The sequence below is a fragment of the Callorhinchus milii genome, unplaced genomic scaffold (genome assembly GCF_018977255.1).
Source record: "Callorhinchus milii isolate IMCB2004 unplaced genomic scaffold, IMCB_Cmil_1.0 Scaffold8, whole genome shotgun sequence".
NCBI classification, from domain to species: domain Eukaryota; kingdom Metazoa; phylum Chordata; class Chondrichthyes; order Chimaeriformes; family Callorhinchidae; genus Callorhinchus; species Callorhinchus milii.
In genome coordinates, this window is record NW_024704749.1 from 3,580,740 (window position 1) to 3,600,577 (window position 19,838).

Genomic DNA, 19,838 nt, shown 5'->3' on the forward strand with positions numbered 1-19,838 from the left:
CGGTGGATTGAGTGACCGGATTTTTTTTTGAGAGATTATTACCCCATGTTAACATGGTCACCTTCGCTGATGCACATACCCAGTTGGTGTATTTTTGACTCTCTGAGATGTAATCCTTCTCACCACAGATTTTATTGTTACTGAAGAGGAAAAGTGGTTGATAAATTTCACTCGTCTGTTCCCGTGATGGGTTTCTAATAAAAAAAAGCCGCTTTGAAAGGTTGGTGCCAGCACGAGCTTCCGGCTTGCGTTATAAAAAGATATATGAATCTGTGAAAATGCCTCAGAGGCAAGACAGCGTGATTCGGTGTCGACACTGGTTTAACTTTGAGTGTCAGTCCTATTGTTATCATTCTTTCTGAGTAACTGTTGAGTGGAGCCAAGCAACTGTGAGCTACCTTAGTACTTGGATTTTAATAGAGGTCCTGGTGCTGAGATTTCCACTATCAAAGGGAATATTGATGGTGAAACTCCTTCCTGTATTGTTCAATCGGTTGCTATTATCTTATTTTGTATTCCGCTTTGCTCCCAGGTGAATTTCAACGAGCCTTTATCAATGCTTCAGAGACTAACTGAAGACCTGGAGTATCACAGCTTGTTGGACCTGGCAGCCAGGTGTGACAGCCCTGTGGAGCAGATGTGCTACGTGGCTGCTTTCTCAGTGTCTTCCTACTCCACGACTGTGCATCGCACGGCAAAGCCATTCAACCCACTCCTCGGGGAGACCTTCGAGCTGGATCGGGTGGAGGAGAGCGGCTTCCGCTCGCTGTGTGAGCAGGTGAGGATCGGGGACCGTCCACGAGGTCGGGATTTGGAATCACTTCAGGCTAAGATGAGGCTCCAATGCAGCACTGTTGTGGGGGCGGGGGGAGGGGGTGGGGGGTCTTTTGGGGCGGGGGGTGTTGCATTGTCGGAGGTGACATGCTTCAGATTGAACCTGAAACCGAGGTTCTCATCTGCATGTTCTGGTGGATGTTAAAGATCCCGTGACACTATTTAAAAAGAGAAGGCGGATTCTTCCAGTGTCCTTGCCAATAACCCCACCCCCCCCTCCCCCAATAAAATCGTTCACTCGCTCCGTGGCTGTTTGGGGCAATGCTGTACGTAACTGGCTGCCGCGTTTCGCCCACAAAATACACAGTCGATCCACTTCACATTATATCCTGTGAAGCGCTTTGAGACGTCTCAACTCTATATCAAACGCAACAATTATTATTATTATTTACTCAGAGGGCAAATAATGTCTGGAACAGGTGGCCATGAAGGGCAGTTGAGGACAGGACACTGGACTCATTCTAAAAAAACAGTTTGCTGCTGTGATTGAGAGGAGGTGATGGGGGGATCGTAAGGCGGGTGTTCTGGATTCGTGAGATCAGATGCACCAAAAGCCATCTTCATCCAAACCAACAATTTGATCTCGTGAATAGAGGCCTCATCCTGATCCTCTGGGTTTGGGCTATAATGGCGGAGTTTAACCCAGTAGAGGACACCGAATGAGGAAAACTGTCTAACAACAACAGATTACACATAAGTAGTGCCCTTCCTGTCGGAAAGACATCCTAGGGTGCTGGACAGCTGGGAATTGGAGTCAGAAGGGTAGGAGAGCAGGTGGGGTGGAGGAGGGAGGGTGGCTGAAGGCACGGGACTTGAAGGAGGCAAGCGAGGGGATGAGGCGGAGGGATTGCGGGGTAGAGTTCCAAAGTGTTGGGTCAGAGACGTTGAATGCCCGACCGCCAATGGTGGACCAGGAAGTCTGGGGAGACCTGAAGCAGCCGGTGTCCTCCGAGCGGAGCGAGCAGACAGGCTGTTGTGGGTTTAGGAGTCTAAATTCCTTACTCAGGCAGGGAAGCAGGATACTCACCACATACAACAGGTATCGGAGATTTAGCTCAGTCGGGTGAGAGTCAGATGCTGTTTGTTTTTGCTGGGGACCTTAACCCACTAGGAGGCATTGCCTTACACCGGTCTCACAAAAGAGTCTATAACTGACACAGAGCGAGCAGAGCTTTACACCTGTTTGAAATGTTACACATCTCTCTGAGGTCCCTCTCTGAGTTGCCTTCTCTCAAGGCCGAAGAGCCCGAGCTTGTCTAATCATCGCCCAAAAAAAATCTAGAGTCTTAGTTGTAATCCTTTTAGCACAGAGAAGCACGTGAACCCATTCACAGTCCTCTGCATAATACAGCCTGTGTTTCTGAGCCTTTCAGTGAAATCGCTCAGTAATTATGATGATTAATATAAACTCGACTCCGCTTGCTTCATTGAACTCTTATCCTACAACCAGTGGGATCTCACATGTTGGATGACGGTTAATAGAGATTGGATTTGACGATGTGTAAAATTAATCACAGCGATTAATTTCTCAGACCTCCCATCCCCAGCTAAGAAGGTAAGGGAGGAGGGGTGGCAGGAAACCTACTGCTAGACCTCGCTAAATGTCACTAAATCTAGTGCTGGGGGAGTCAGCAAGGGACTGGGGGGAATATGTGCAAGTTGCCCTTTGCAATGCATAAACCCATGTCCTCCTGTTCTACTGTCTTGTGGCTGCTCTAAAGTATTGTTTTTCAGTCCCATTTAAAACGTTATGCATCACTATGAGGTCCCCTTTTTGACGCCTCTCTTTAATGATATGAAACTCAGGAACTCTCTGTAATAAATTGTGAGTTCAGTCCTGGAGGCAGTCTGCTTTCTCTGAGGTGCACAAGGCAGTGATGAAACCATGATCGATCATTATCAAAAACTTCCGAATCAACATTGGATGTAGGGAGTTTACATGTAAACAGACATCTAAACCACGGACTCTGTCACTGTTGGAGGTTCAGGTACAAACAATTTATGATCTTTAGTTCTGTGACCAAACTACTATTTACCAAATAATCAGATTGCGCTATTGTATATGACCCTTTGAAACCAGTGTATTTCTTCTGTATAATACACCCTAGACTGTGTAGTTTCCTGTGTGTAACACATTGCAATGTGGGCCTATATGTAATACTTTCCCATCCTACCATGACAGCTGGTGACACAAAGTGCAAGAATAATAGAGCGTTACTAATAATAATTTGGTCACTTCAATCCACGACTATTTGGATTGGACCACTTCCTCCTCCTTCTCCTCTCACATCCCTCTCTCCTTCACCAAACCCTCAATCATCCTCTACCGCCCTTGGAAAAGGCTACCCCTGAGATCCTCACAAAGGTCCTCACTTCATCAAACATCTTATCCCTCTGGCCTTCCACCCGCAGAGATCCTGAAGCAGCCGTCCAGTTGCTCCATGATCACCTCTCCTTCACCTTCAACTCCCTCGTCCCCCTGAAATCCAGGACCATCTCCAATCCCACCCAATCCCCCTGGTACAACAACCATCTCCGCTCCCTAAAAACCCAAACTCGGCTGCTCGAGCGTAGATGGCGGAAAACTGGCCTGACAGTCCACCGCCAACTGTGGCTCGAGCATCTCCACGGTTACCGCCGTTCTTTGATACGCGCAAAAACGGCCTTCTACTCCAACATCATCGTGGAGGCTAAACACAACCCGAAAGTCCTTTTTTCCACCACCCACTACCTCCTCTGTGCCCCCCCTCAGGCCTCCTTAATCTTCATATCCAATGCCAAGTGCGAGGAGGTCATGGACTTCTTCTCATCTAAAATTCACAAAATCCACCAGGCAGCCTCATCCTACCATGATAGCCTCTTGTCACCCACCACCAACCCTCTCTGTTCCCCTCACCCTCCCCATCATCTGCTCCTACCATCACCCCCATCCTACATTCCTTCCTCCCCATCTCTCCCTCCTCCCTCTCACCCATCATCACCACCTGCATGAAACCCACCACCTGCTGCCTCGACGCCCTCCCCACCAACTTGCTGGTCACCCAGCTCCTGCTCCTCTGCCCACTACTGGCTGACATCATCAACCAGTCCCTCTCCCCCGGATCAGTCCCTGCCCCCCTCAAAACTGCTGTCATCACCCCCCTCCTCAAAAAACCTTCCCTAGATCCCTCAAACCCCAGCCACTACCGTCCCATTTCTAACCTGCCCTTCCTCTCCAAAGTCCGAGAACATGTTGTTCCAATCAACTTCGTGCACACCTCTCTTCCCACTCCCTCTTCGAACCCCTCCAATCTGGTTTCCGCCCACAGTACAGAGACTGCGCTTGTGAAAGTCACAAACGACATCCTCTTTATCTGTGACCAGGGCTCCCTCTGCCTCCTTGTCCTCCTGGACCTCTCCGCCACGTTCGACACAGTCGATCACGCCATCCTCCTTCACCGCCTTTTCTCCATCATCCACCTCAGTGGGACCGCATTCGCCTGGCTGCCTATCCCAGAGAGGATCGATCTCAAGATCCTCACCCTTGTATTCAGGTCCCTGCACTCCTCTGCACGCCCCGACCTCTCTGACCTCCTCTCTCCTCAAAACAGTACCCGTTGCCTTTGTTCCTCCAGGTCTGGCCTTCTACTCGTCCTCCGAGTCCTCTGCTCCGCCCTTAGCGGCCGTGCCTTCATCCACTATGCCCCGAGGCTCTGGAACTTCCTTCCTCATTCCCTTCGCCTCACCCCCTCTCTTCCTACTTTCAGGTCCCTACTGAAGACCTTTCTTTTCGACCGCGCCTTTGGTCACATTCGCCCCCCTCCGCCTGGCTCCTTCCCCTCCCCCCGGTTCGGCCCCAGGATTCATTATTGTGAAGCGCTCTGAGACGCCGTCCGGCGTGGAGGGCGCTATATAAATCCAAGTTGTTGTTGTGGGACGCTGCTGTGCACAATTGGCTGCTGTGTTTCGCCCACAAAATATACAGTCAATTCACTTTACAGTATATTTTGTGAGACATCTCAAAGATGTGATAAGATGCTATATCAAATACAAGGATTATTATTATTTTGTTGTGGTGAATAAACTTTTCAGTTGATCTCAGAATATTCCGCTTTGCTGTCAGTAACGAGGACAAGTTTAATAAAAGGGAACCCTTACCGTAACTAAGCAATATTTAATTAACACCATCGAGGGAACTGTAGCCAGTTTATAAATGTTTCATCAGGTTATGGATCATGCATTATTAATCTGTAATAAACACTGCTTATGAAATATTAATGAATATATTACATTCACATGTGAGCTCAGCATCCAGAGCCCAGTGTAATAATTAAACAGGGAAATGTGTTGCGGGTACAGTCGTTTCTCCTTCCTTCTAATTACTGCGAGTTCACTTCATGGCTGTTTGTGGGACAATTCTGGACGAACATTGACTGACACTTCCACCTGTCAGACACACAGTGACTGCGTTGTACAATAAAGTTTTACTGTGAAGCTCTCTGAGACATTCTCCCCACCTGAGAGGCACTGCATCAAATCTACGGATTATTCTTATAAATAATAATAATCCTTGCATTTGATACAGGCCTTATCCTGTCTTCTAGACATCTCAAAGCCCTTCACAGGATACACTATAAAGTGAATTGAGTGTATGTTATGTGGGCGAAAAGCACAAATGATCTACATGCGGAGGAACACAGGGTACGTCAAGCATTCGGTTGATATCTAACTGCAGGTTCAGAGAAAGTCTTTTGCAAAGTGAAGGCCGAAAATGTTACGTTTAGCATTTATACTCAAAATTGCATTCACGTCCACTATATTAGAAGAGGTATCAGAATTTTTTGTTGGTCGGTATGTCTGCTTGTGCCGTGCATACTTTTCAACTGTAACGAGTAATGTTGATAAACCTCCCACATTAATAGGACGTTCCTTTACAATGAATTTCTCTGTAAACTATATGTGTGACATATATCCAGAGTGTGTTAGATTCATGATAACACACAGGCTAGACAAAGTGTGTTATGTCCAATTTAAGGCTTGAAGGGGTATCGGGTTAGGGCATGCTCTGAGAGAGGGTGGAGACTTGATGAGCCGAATGGCCTCCTCTGCGCTATCCATTTTTATGATTCTAAGTCTGTACAGACTGAAGTGCGTTACAACGAAAACCCCGTTGCAAAGCACTCAGGTTCCCTTATTGGGGTAGGAGCTTGGACCCTGACATTAAACTCGTTCACAAAATCCACACAGTCACCACCACTTTGCAGTAAATCCTGTGAAACGCTTTGAAATGCCTGGAATGACCTGATAAAGCGCAATATCAAATGCAAGAATTATTGTCTTATTACCTTATCACATGCACTTAGAAAAATCAAGCCAGTATTTACTCTTCAAGCTAGAATTCGGAAGAACTGATAAGCAACTGTTTATTCGTGCTGGTTGGAATTTCATGCCACCCCCACCCCCCGCCCACCCATTTACTGTATTATAATGGGCTCTACTGTATGTACAACAACAACTTGGATTTATATAGAGCCCTCCACGCCGGACTGCGTCTCAGAGCGCATTACAGTAACGGATCCCGGGGCCGAGCCAGGGGGGAGGGTGGAAGATGACCAAAGGGCGCGGTCGAAAAGGAAGGTCTTCAGCAGAGATCTGAAAATAGGAAGGGAGGCGGCGAGACGAAGGGAGTGAGGAAGAGAGTTCCAGAGTCTCGGAGCATAGTGGCTGAAAGCACGGCCGCCTAGGGTGGAGCGGAGGACTCGGTTATTGATACAACAACAACAACTTACAATTATATAGCACCTCCAAGCAGGGTAGCGACTCAGAGCGCTTAACAGTGACGGAACCTGACTGTTAATGTAAGACTACAATGTAAGGCACCGGTCAAAGTGACTTGTATGCTGTGCAATGCACAAGCTGGAGCGAGTCACAAGACAATAGCAAACGTAAAGAGTTTTACGATACGATCAAACGTTATCTCCCATCGAAGATATCAACCTAGTTATTTTTAAACCTGTGCTTTTGTGTTGATTAATATCAGGGATGCAGGTGCTAGGCAACGGAACGGTGTCAGGCCTCGGAGAGTTCCAGGGAATATTTTCCCTGGAGAAATGGCGTTGCATTTTCTTGTTAGAAGTCCGTGTTCTTGTGCAGGCTTCGAAAGGGCGAGCCCAGTGGCCAGACCACAGCGATGGGAGATGGAACTGGACCAATGTGTACAGTTTAAAAACAAGGTTATTGTGGTGTGGTGTACTCTGGCCTTTACAAATGGCGCAGCCATTACCTAACGCTATGTCTCGTGTCCTCTTGAGATCTTACCCTACATGAAGGGCGCTAGATAGATGCCAGTTGTGGTTGTTATATTATATTGTGGAGTCCTGTAGCTCAGTGGTTAGAGCACTTGCTTTGCAAGCGAGAGACCTGAGTTCAATCCCAGGCAGGTCAGGGCGAAACCTTGGGCAAGTTTCCTTACTCCACACAGAGCCTAATAATAATCCCTCCAAAACCAAAAACAATAATAAATTGGTCATTTTGAATCTACGACTGTTTGTGGGACATTGCTGTGCGCAATTGGCTGCCGCGTTCGCCCACAAATATACAGTCAATTCACTTTACAGTGTGTTCTGTGAAGCGCTTTGGGACGTCCTCCCGACGTGAAAAGCGCTATATCAAATGCAAGGATTATTATTATTATTATTATCTGTAAATACACTTATTTCCATAAAGCCTACAATGCAACTTTGGAGCTAAGTGACTCAGCCCGAAGGCTCCCCCATGTGGTTTGTTTCTGTAGTTATCCAGTTGCCGAGTCCTGAATTTAATAATCCTTGCAGTTGGTATCACGTCTTCGAGACGTCTCAAAGCGCTTCACAGGATATACTGTAAAATGGATTGACTGTGTATTTTGTGGGTGACACTAATTCAGCCCTTGTCAGGAGAACCTTTTGAGGAGTGGAGAAGGAAAGATGCTTTGGTGTAATTCCTAGTAGGTGATCTCATCCGTTATCTTGCCTGACCAGTCAGGTAGGGATAATGACCTGTGAGGAGGGAGAAAGCAGCTGAAAGAGAGTCTCACCCTGAAGAGAACAGCAATCCTGTATATTGGTTGTAATAATAATCCTTGCATTTGATATAGTGGCTTTTCACGTCTTCGAGACGTCTCAAAGCGCTTCACAGGATAAACTGCGAAGTGGATTGACTGTGTATTTTGCAGGCGAAAGGTTTTTAATTCAAAGCTATTGACTGGAATTATACTGAGCAATACATTTGAAAAAGTTGCATGTCTTAATCCTAGTATGTGGCGTGTTCGGCATCAGTTTGTGAAGACAATTAGCCTCCCACAAGGTCCGTCTCAAAACCTTCCTCCTTGACCGTGCCTTCGGTCAACCTCTCACCCCCACCCTCCTTGCCCTCCACCCTTGTTGATTCCAACCCCCCTGCTCGAGCACAAACTCTTGACTGTCCCAGTGCTTTGGGACGTCATCCCGACGTGAAAGGTTCTGTATAAATGAAATGCAATTTGTTATTGTTCAGAACAGAAGCCTATCTTTATTATTGGAAGATACAGACCTATTAGTTGCTGAAAACCCAAAGCAGCATGTAGTGTGCCTACAGAGTTAGACTTGAGATATAGGTCAGCCGTGACCTAACAGAACGGTGGGACAGGCTCAAGGGGCTGAATAACCTACTCCTGTTCCTATATTGCTAAAGCCAATTCAGTAACTAACAACAGTAAAAACTCCGGTTCATACTCACTGACAGAGCTTCCAAGGACCTCTGTGATGTGAAACCAAGCTGCAGATTCACCCCAGCATCATTCCACTGGAGATTCCAATTTAAATCCTTCAGATCTAAAAATAAAGTCCCATTAAATGCTCCAATAATTACTGTTGCTAATGTCCAAAGGCTGCTGTTTTTGTGCACTGAATCCTGAGGAACTCTCGCGCATAATTTAGAATTTACCTTAAAAAAAACAGTTGCGTAGCACTCTCTCTTCTTTTCCCCTTTTTATTTTGAGATATAGAAAGATAAATAAAAACAATCATGCCCATCTGTGCTGGAACATAATAATAATAATAATCCTTGCATTTGATATAGAGCCTTATCACGTCATTGACACGTCTCAAAACTCTTCACAGAATATATTTTACAGTGGGTTGACTGTGTATTTTGTGGGCGAAACGCAGCAGCCAATTGCGCATAGCAGCGTCCCAAACACAGTCGAGGGTTGAAGTGACCAGTTTATTATTTTTTTTGAAGGATTTGTTACCCCAAGAAAAGCGATCCGCTAATCGACTAACAACCGGGTTCCTGCTTGCTGCTAGGTAAACAGAGGCGTGTGAAGTACATTGCTCTGCGCAATTGGCTGCCGCGTTCGCCCTCAAATATACAGTCAATTCACTTTACAGTATATTCTGTGAAACGCTTTGGGACGTCCTCCCGACGTGAAAAACGCTATATCAAATGCAAGGATTATTATTAAGGAAACTTGCCCAACATTTCGCCCTGCTCGGGAATCGAACCCAGGTCCTCTCGCTTGCAAGGCGAGTGCGTACACCCTGTGGTCCTGGTCTGTTGGGTTGACTGTATCTTTTGTCTCCTATTTGCAGGTTAGCCACCATCCCCCCGCTGCTGCCCATCACGTCTGCTCCAATCGCGGCTGGACTCTGTGGCAGGAGATCACCATAGCCAGCAAATTCCGGGGGAAATATCTCTCCATCATGCCACTAGGTAAGGGTCTTGCAGCAACGGCAGGAGCTCGTGTTGTATCAGGGAACAGTCAACAGAGAGAGTTGTTACGAAAAAAAATTGCAAAGGTATGGGGAAAGAGCGGGGGAGTGGGGTCTGATTGGGTAGCTCTTCCAAAGAGCTGACACAGACACGATGGGCCGAATGGCCTCCTTCCGTGCTGTAATATTCCATGATTCCATAAGAGCTGAGTGTGTGGCGATATCCCCTGGTGATCAGAAGTTGTTCCTAGTTCCCAGGGAATCTTCTGTTGCTGTTTCAGAGGAGTGGGACGTAGCTTTGGTGGCGATATGGGACATGATTTTGCATCTCAGACACAGGGAGGACCCAGTTAGGTGAAAAATAGAGGAGATTAACATAATAATCGCTTCCGGTTACAAGTGCAAATTGTGCTTTTATAGCCTTGAATTTATCAATCCCTATCAAAGCCCTCCATGACCTCACGCCTCCCTACCTCTGTGACCTCCTAACTCCCTACCAACCTGTTCGCTCCCGCCGCTCAGCGGCCTGCTTCACGTCCCGCGGCTTGCCTGCCCCACTATTGGCAGGCGGGCCTTCAGCCTTTCTGCCCCCACCCTCTGGAACTCTGTCCCACAGTCCCTCCACCTCGCCCCCTCCCTTTCCTCCTTCACCACCCGTCTCAAGACCCTGCTCTTCGATTGTGCCTTCGGTCACTCTCCTACCCCTACCCTCCCCGCCCTCCACCCTTCCCTTCCAGATCCTAACCACCCACACCCCCGCTCTCTCCCCATAGCCCTGCAAATAATGATCTACTTTGATGCAGAAGGCTACATTCATTCTTGGTTAAACAGCCTGCAGGAACATTAAATGACTCATTAAGTGCATTGAACAACTGTAAATCAAAGGAGCCCTTGCTGAGATCAATGGTAAAGCAATATTAATGAGTATTTAGTTGGTAAATAATGAATCAGGAGGTATGTGGTGCTTGTACACCCCAATGAGATCTCACAGCTTATTCCTTGGCCAAGTTTCCTTACTCCACACGCCTCTGTTTATCCAGCAGTGAGTAGGAACCGAGGTGTTGGTCGATTGGCGGATTGCTTTTCCTAAGCAATAATCCCTTCAAAAGAAAATTATTATTTGGTCACTCAATCCACTCCTGTTTGTGGGACACTGTTGTGCGCAATTGGCAGCCGCGTTTCGCCCACAAAATACTCCTCTCGCTTGCGAGTCGACCACTGAAATGCTGTTAAAAACACATTGTCACCAGCCCAGCCCGCGACTTCCAACACGCTGTGGGATCTGCACTTGTCAGTGAACCTCAATTTATTTAATCTCAAAAAAGACAGGCTGGTAACCACGTGTAAAGCTCCCGAGCCGAGAACTCTTGACATTTCTTCCTAATTGCTAAAAGTAATGGTGGCAAAAAATCCCATGATCAGTTTGCTTCAGCTGACACTGCAATGGTTGGAATTCGCATGGTCTGTGGAGCCGAGCTTTGATCGTTTCTGCTTCTGCTTCTCAGTCCTGTTCTTACCCCGGATATTTCATCCTGCTTTTACTGCCAAGAACAATATTCTTCTCGGTGAGAAATAAGCTCTCTGCTTTTTGATGGGGAGTCGCTTTCACACCGTGTCAGACTGACTCAGTTAGTAGCAATCTCGTCTCTGAGGCAGAAAGTTGTGGGTTCAAGCCCCAACCTGGGATGCTGGGTTCGCCCACAAAAACACACAGTCACTCCACTTTACAGTATATCCTGTGAAGCGCATCGGGACGTCCTCCTCACGTGAAAGATGCCGTACCAAATATAAAGGTTAGCATTATCTCCTCTGAGGGCAAAATATTTCTTCTAATCTGTTGTTTGACTGAATCTTTCCCAATTCTGTGCCCGTGTCGCCAGCATCTGAGATTGCAGAGTAGGTTCAACTTCCAACCTGCTTCTACTTTATTCGGACCTTTCAGGATTTGAAAGATCTGATCTTGTCTTCTCGCAACCTTAGGTTTTTTCAATGAAAAAGAGTCAGAAATCTGTCAGACTGACCTTGTAATTGGTGCATTGCATCCCCAAATCATCCCTTGTCTCTCTGCCCACAAAATACATAGTATATCCACTTTACAATATATTCCATGCAGCGATTTGAGACCTCTCAACCACGTGATAAAGCTCTATATCAAATGCAAGGATTATTATTATTATTGACAATTCTCCACTGCTTTAATATCCTTTCGTCGGTAAATGGGAATGAGAGAATTGCTCTTCAAAGAGCCAGCACAGACATGATGGGCCGGTTGAAGTTCTTCTGTGCTGTATATCTATGGTTCTAAAGTACAGTGCTCAGAACCTGCCCAGTGTCTCAGAACCTGCGTACACTGAGGACTTAAAGTAGTGAATCTGATTTTAACACAACATTTGCTAATTTTAGCTGTCCATGGGACAGAATCCAACATTCTAAATCTAGCATCAGAGTTAATCCGTTTCAATTTAGATTTCAATGCCCTTGCGGTTTCTCCCAGGATATGATTAATCTTGTTGATAGCAGCTTGCGTTCACTGGATACTGTCAGTCAGTTTGCTCAGTCCTTTTCCATTATCCACTTTGGACATCGTTCCACTATCTGGATGTTTCCCCTCTCCTGTTCTGAGCTACACTAACACATTCCCCAAGTTAAATTCCATCCATAATTCCTTAGTCTATCCAGTATATCCAAATGCTGACCTTTGGGTTAAGACATTAGACTGAATTGGCAGCCGCGTTTCGCCCACAAAATACTCCTCTCGCTTGCGAGTCGACCACTGAAATGCTGTTAAAAACACATTGTCACCAGCCCAGCCCGCGACTTCCAACACGCTGCGGGATCTGCACTTGTCAGTGAACCTCAATTTATTTAATCTCAAAAAAGACAGGCTGGTAACCACGTGTAAAGCTCCCGAGCCGAGAACTCTTGACATTTCTTCCTAATTGCTAAAAGTAATGGTGGCAAAAAATCCCATGATCAGTTTGCTTCAGCTGACACTGCAATGGTTGGAATTCGCATGGTCTGTGGAGCCGAGCTTTGATCGTTTCTACTTCTGCTTCTCAGTCCTGTTCTTACCCCGGATATTTCATCCTTAACCTTTGGGTTAAGACATTAGACTGAGTTCCTGTCTCCCTGTTCAACTAGATCCCACAAATTGTTTGAAAAGAGAGGGGGAGATTCTCCCAGTGGTCCTAGATGATAATAACCCTGAAAAAAATTGGCTGCTGCGTTCACCTGCACAGTTACACAGTCATTACACTTTACAGTAAATCTTATGAAGCACATTTTCGAAGATGTGACAAGGAGCAAAGAATATTATGGAGTTCACCTTGCTCCCGTCATTTGGACCATAACAGCCAAATCCAGACAAATTCTTTTGGAATCGTTTGGAACATTGACTGTCCATTTGTCCATCAAACTAATTGATGGAATTGGATTGCCAGGTCCAGCGTAGCTCACATACAAGGACACAGAAAGCATGAGCTAAAGTGAAGGACATCTGTTCTTGTGCATCTCCTTTGCGCTGATCTCAGGTGTCTTGTCTCTCATTGTCCCACAGGTGCTATTCACTTACAGTTCCAATCCGGGGGCAACCACTATGTGTGGAGGAAAGTCACCTCCACGGTGCACAACATCATTGTAGGCAAGCTGTGGATCGATCAGGTTGGTGATAGAGTGTCTTGACTCTTTCTTGCCGTCTCTCTCTGCAGGTCAAAGCAGAATGGCAAACTTCTTAAAACTCAGTGATAGAGCGGGGCCATTGCACTGGGAGAGAGGGATGTTTCGCTTGCCTTGCCCTGGGATCGCGTGTAGCCACAGGAGCAGTCCTATTGCCACCATTTCTGTAGTAGACTGTAGTGAAGTCAGCTGCCTGTGTCACCAAATCAACCCGCTCACTGAAGTTCCCAGACCAAAGCTTGACACAACTATTTGCTGACGCATTGCTTCCTTAGTGGGTAAATAGATGTACTGCCCGTGATGTGACGCTGAACCAATGAGCAAAGTAATACAAACAGAAGTGGCCGGGAACACTCAGCAGGTCAGGCAGCATCTGTGGAGAGAGGAAAGTGAGTTAACGTTACAGGTCGTTACAGGGGTGGGGGGGTGTGCGAGCTGCATTGTCAGCAGCTAATGTGCTTTGGGAGAGACGTTAAACAGAAGTCAGATCTGCCTTTCGGCCCAAAGGATTTTAATGAGCATAGACTCTATTCAAAGAGAGAAGGGTGTCCTACCCACTGTCTGGTCAATTGCGCAATTGGCTGCCGCGTTTCGCCCACAAAATACACAGTCAATTCACTTTACAGTGTATTCCGTGAAGCACTTTGAGACGTCTCGAAGACGTGATGAGACGCTGTATCAAATGCAAGGGTTATTATTATGATGATTATTAACTGACCCCTGCATAAAATGTGGTTGTTCACTTCTAGGCTGTTACTGGGACCTTGCTGTGCGCAGACTGTCTCTACTTGACAGCAGTTACCTGTGAGGTTCTTTGGGACGTTTCTACATTCTACCCGCTGTATCAAATGCAAGGATTATTATTGATAATTATAAATACTGTTCACAGGGAAACTAACTGGCTTCAGGCAGGTTTATCAAGTGAAATCTTAACACCGAGCACTCAGCGAGGCTGCAATTCTAAGTGAAGATCAATGCCACGCAGAGCGACCTTTAATTGTAATCTCTGTTGTTCAGTCAGGAGAGATCGAGATCATCAATTACAAGACAAAGGATAGGTGTCAACTCAAATTCAGCCCCTACAGTTACTTCTCACGAGATATTGCCAGGAAGGTGCGTGATTAACTGTATTTAGACGTTGTCGTTGTTGTCGTCGCTGTTGTTGTTGTTGATGATGATCCCTTCAGATTCTCCCCAGTGCTGATCAAGCATTCTGGCTGCCAGTGAGTGCATACAGGGTGTCCACAAAGTCCCCTTAACCCCCTGTTATAACACAGCGATATGAGACAGCGGAGGAGCTGAAACAAGCCGTCAGGGATGCATTTCGCCATGTTACGGGAGATGTCACATCGAGCATGGTGACGGGTTGTTATCTGCCATGAAAATGATGGCGCCCACACACCCACCCACACACACACACACACCACACACACACACCCATCTTCTGGACGTCTAAATACAGTTTCAGTGGGGATGTCCTTGGCGAGTATGAAATTGACTCTTCCGCCGATTAAAAGGCGTCTTAAACCTACAGATTCTCGAACCATTTACCCCTTTTTAACTGACATCGGCTGAGCTGCTCTGTACTGTGTGAATAGCTGGTTTCAGAGGAACAAGCAGCAGATCTCCTGTTTCCTCAATCCCGTGTAATCATCAACAACAACTTGCATTTATATACCACCCTTTACCATGGGCAGCGTCTTGGAGCACCTAACAGTGGTGGAGCCTGACACCCGTGGTGGGCGGGGGAGGGGGTGGTGAGGGGAAGGAGGGAGGGAGGGAGGAGGGTAACCATAAGCACAGTCGAAGACGAAGGTCTCGAGTCGTGATCTAAAAGGGGAAGGAGGGGGCGAGGCGGAGGGATTGAAGGAGAATGTTGTAAAGCTTCAGAGCGTAGTGGCTGAAGGTGAGGCGGCCGATGATGGGGTGGAGGGGACGAGCAACATGCAGGAGGTCAGGGCAGAGGGAGCGGGTCGTGAAGTGGGGAGAGAGCGCAGATCAGAAAGGTAGAGGAGGAGCCGGGGCGTGACACCTCATCAGGACAACTTCACCAGGAACAGGAAAGGCATGGTGCTGACTCCTGTGGTTTGACGTGAGCAGGTGACGGGGGTGGTGAGCGACGCGGAGGGCAAAGCTAACTACATCCTGTCCGGGACGTGGGACGAGAAGATGGAGGGCGCCAAGATTGTGCAGAGCAGCCGTGGCGGGACGAGCTGCGAGGGCAAACAGAAAACCGTCTACCAGACCCTGCCGCCCAGGGTGCTGTGGAGAAAGTACCCGCTTCCGTGAGTACTGGCTCAGTGACTGGGTTTGCCAGGGTCAGGCAGTGAAGCCAGCGTGTCGGGCATCTTCATCACAGCGGCCGGGTTTCCGAATCCAGTGACGGGCATCTCTGTAATTCCTTCCCATTCGTCCGTGCACTCGCTTCTTCCCTTTTACACCGTCACACTCTGCGAAACGTTCCCCAACGAGAACAGGTGAGCTCTTTCCCCTTCAAACGTTTTGCTCGCAAAATACACAGGCAATTCATTGTACAGTATTTTCTGTCGAGCGCTTTGAGACGTCTCGACGACGTGATAAGTCACTGTATCAGATGCAAGGAGTATTATTATTATTATTATCTTTCCGGTTACGGAGACACCCTGGGTGGCATGTGCCTCAGTCTCGCTTACACTTAGACCCATGTTGTAGCTCTAGGATGTGCGTCAGCTTTCACAACTCGCTACACAGTGCATTATTGAACAGTACAAGCGTCTCGTACTCAGTGATGGGACAGCGTGGGGGAATCAAACAGAAAGAACAGACCCGCTTACAGAAACTTTGGAGCTCAGAAACATAACAACAGGAAGAAGCCATTCAGCCCAACCAGCCTGTTCCGCTGGTTTATTTGATTACAGCAGATCTTTTAATCCCAATTTCTTTGTCTTTATTCCTTATCGTTGAACGCTCTTGCTTCCCAAGTATTTTATCGACGTTGCTCGTAAAACAACCCAAAGTGTTTCCACCTCTGGAGCCGAATGCTCTACATTTTCACAACCTTCTCAGTGAGGAAATGTTTGTGATCTCTCCAGTCTAACTGTAGGGTGACCAAAACATCTTATTTTTCAGTTACCCTATTATCTAAAAACAAATCATAATTTCTTTTAAGATTTATTCGACATTGTAATGGTCTCATGGCTTTTTGATCACCCTGTAGATAGGTTTAGTTCTGATTTTCAGATGCTATCTCCTTGGTTTAGATCCTTGCAACCAGAGAGAAGCTTGATTGTTTCTTTGTTGTTGCTTCTGTTCCTTCTGACGCTGACTGTTGTAAGATGTCCAATTTAGCCCTGCGGTGAGAGAAAGACTGACACAAATCTTGTACAATTGATCAAGGTTTATTCATTCAGATTAATAACGATTATGGGTAGTTAAAAGAGTACAACAGAATAAGGCTTACGTATCCACCTGCAGTCCACAACGATTAAGGTTGGCCAAACCAAATGTTGTGGAAGAGATGAAGGAGTTATGTCCGATTTAATGCCCACTAAGCCCAGATGTGAAGAGTGAGACTGGAGGATGGGTGAGTGGGGGCGTGTGTGGACATGATGGCTGGCGGGCGGGCTGGAAGCGCGTTGCTGTATTAGTTCATAACAGCCTGTGTTTGTGTTGCAGTGAGAACGCAGACAACATGTACTATTTCTCCGAGCTGGCTCTGACCCTGAACGAGCTGGAGAGCGGGGTGGCTCCCACGGACAGCCGGCTCCGGCCGGACCAGCGGCTGATGGAGAACGGCAAGTGGGATGAGGCCAACGTGGAGAAGCAGCGGCTGGAGGAGAAGCAGAGAGCCGTGCGGCGTCTGAGAGAGGCCCAGGCCGCGGAAGCTTCCGAGGAAGGTGAGTCCTGGCCAGCACAATCCCCGCAATGTCAAGATGGTGTTTGGGTTGTGTGGCGTTTCACCCGCAAAATATGTGGAGTCCCGTGGTTTAGTGGTTAGAGCACTCGCCTCGCAAGCGAGAGGACCTGGGTTCGATTCCCAGACAGGGCAAAATGTTGCGCAAGTTTCCTTACTCCGCACGCCTCTGTTTCCCTGGCAGTGAATAGGAACCCAGTTGAGAGTCGATTGGCGGACGCTTTTCCAGGGTTAATAATCAGTTCAACAAAATAATAATAATAAATTGATCACTTCAATCCACGACTGTTTGTGGGACGCTGCTGTGCGCAATTGGCTGCCGCGTTTCGCTCACAAAATATTCAGTCAATTGGCTTTACAGTCTATTCTGTGAAGCGCTTTGAGACGTCGAGAAGATGTGATGAGGACAATGAGATCAAATGAGCCACAAAAAGGAGCAAATGTGCTGTGATGGGATGTCTCTGCACTGTTCTCTTGTACCACCCGGTGGCCATGTTCCAGAATAGCATTGGCAGAATGTACCTATAGTACTGGAAAGTCATGATACCATTACAATGTCTGAGAAGTCTTGGAAGAAATTGTGATATTTGGTTTTTTTTAGATAATAGGATAGAATTAACCACTTTTTGTTCACCCTATATATATATATATTTAAGAAACCCGAGAAAGGAAGGGAGGGAAACCGAGTGGGTGGGAAAGGTAGAAACACGGACCGAGAATTATCTATTTATTCATTTATTTTGTGCCTTCCAGGGAGAGAATGTGAAGCCTATCAGCCTCGGTGGTTTGAGAAGAAGCAGGATCCCGTCACTAAGGAAATGGCTTACATCTACAAAGGTGGCTACTGGGAGTGCAAGGACAAACAGGACTGGAAGCTGTGCCCAGACATCTTCTGAGCACCGTGGACCCTGGCCTGATGGACTTCGGAGTCTCTCTGTTCAGCCGCGAGAGACGAAGGAGGGCAGCGAGCCAGGCAGGTCCCCACTGCGGACACAAGCAGCAACACATACAGGGCAGCTTTCTGGTACAGACAACACCAATGCAAATAAAAACCACAAACAGACAACAGCAGAGCAGTGCAGAACCCAGGGATCCCTCAGCCACAGAGCCCTGAGGACCATGGTTAGGTCAAAAGGAGTAACGTTTTGGGATTGCTTGGTAATGGGCACGAGCACCAGTATTTCAGCAATTAAGATTCCCAACCCACCCCCCACCCCCCTACTTCTTCCACACACACAACCCCCTCCCCCCATGTCTGTTCATTTTAGGTGTGAATGAGTCGTCCTTTACTTTTGATTATTTCCGAGACCATTTTCCCTTCCCTCCCCTCCCATCCCCGCGGCCCCCCACCCCCCTCACCCCCCAAAAAAGTCCCATTTAATATTGGTTTAACCGTAAGAATAAAAGAAACTGCACCAGAGAGGCACCGTCATGCCTTGGGGGATTTGTAGTTCTGCTCCCAGTCACTGCGCTTCAGGAGACCGGTGTGACTGCTGACAAGCAGAGAATATGACGCTGGGCTGTTGTGGTCTGGTCATTGCCAGATGCTGGAGAATGGGAAGATGTGGAAGCAGACCACAACAGCAACAACAGATTACATTCGCACCGCGCCTTTCACTTCGGGAGAACGTGCCAAGTCGCTGGACCATCAGGGATTCGCACTCGAGGCTGGCGGTTGGCATCAGGAAAGGGGTGGAGGCAGGGAGGGTAGGGGTAGGAGGGTGACCGAAGGGGCGGTCGAAAAGGAAGGACTTGAGACAGGTCTCGAAGGAGGCAAGGGAGGGGGGTGGGAGGTGGGCAAGACGAAGGGACTGCGGGTTGCAGTTCCAAAGGGAGACTCCCAAGTCACTGATGAGGCAGCAGCAGAAATGAGAAGAGCCAGTACGTGACATCTAGCAATTCCTGGTGGTTCGAGGCAAAGCTTAAGGGAAGTCAGTAAAAATTACGTGAGTTTCAGGCAAAGCGTAGGCTGAATAATCGGATGGTTCGGAAATATAGTCACCCGGCAGGATTGTGGGAGTCACTCCTTACCTCAGCTTCTGTAGTGGATTAGCCGCCCCTCACATAACCAGCCTGGCCGGCAGTGACCCTATAGGCAGTGAGTGGCCTGTGGTACAGTGAGCTACCACTAATACAACAACAACTTGCATTTATATAGCGCCCCTCACGCAGGATAGCGGCCCAGAGCTTTGGGACACTACCCTGTGTGAATGTCGCTATATAATCCAGTGTTTGTCCTGGGAACGACATTTCACTCATACACCTGGTGTACAGTATATAGTATAATATGTGTGTGGATGGATCGAGGCACAGTTGCCGAGCACAAGATCCCAGAAGTTCAAATGACAGTACCGGGAATATAGGGTCAGAACCTACACATTAGGATGCAAGTCACTGTAGTCTCAGGTGCACTGTCAGCGACGGTCCCACCACAATAGAATGTACAGCCATGATCTTACAAGGTGGTCCAACTGGCGGCCCACGGGCCGCATTTGGTCCCTCCCCGCCCCCAGCCCTGCATTTCATCTGTCCCACCTGCTCCCTCCGTCAATGCCCGTCAATGTTCTGTTATGTTTCTGGAAGGGAAACACAAAAATATTGCTTATGAGGCCCACAGACATTTCTCAAATAGGGCATCCAGCCCTCGGCCGCCAAAAGGTTGGACCACCCCCTGAATTCTAATCGAATGGCGGAACAGACTCGAGGGGCTGAACAGCCTACTCCTGTTC

General features: G+C 47.6%; 1 protein-coding gene across 1 annotated transcript in view; it reads left to right on the plus strand.

Moving 5' to 3' along the window:
* Nucleotides 1-18,448, plus strand: part of LOC103188465 (oxysterol-binding protein 1) — a 140,345-nt gene extending 121,897 nt beyond the window's left edge. The window contains exons 10-16 of the mRNA XM_007908486.2: nt 533-778; nt 9,423-9,543; nt 13,099-13,202; nt 14,235-14,330; nt 15,318-15,502; nt 16,872-17,092; nt 17,863-18,448. Of these exons, the coding sequence (XP_007906677.2) occupies nt 533-778; nt 9,423-9,543; nt 13,099-13,202; nt 14,235-14,330; nt 15,318-15,502; nt 16,872-17,092; nt 17,863-18,005 (1,116 nt within the window). The 3' untranslated portion in view covers nt 18,006-18,448. The remainder of the gene's footprint in view (nt 1-532; nt 779-9,422; nt 9,544-13,098; nt 13,203-14,234; nt 14,331-15,317; nt 15,503-16,871; nt 17,093-17,862) is intronic.
* Nucleotides 18,449-19,838: the final 1,390 nt, after the last annotated feature.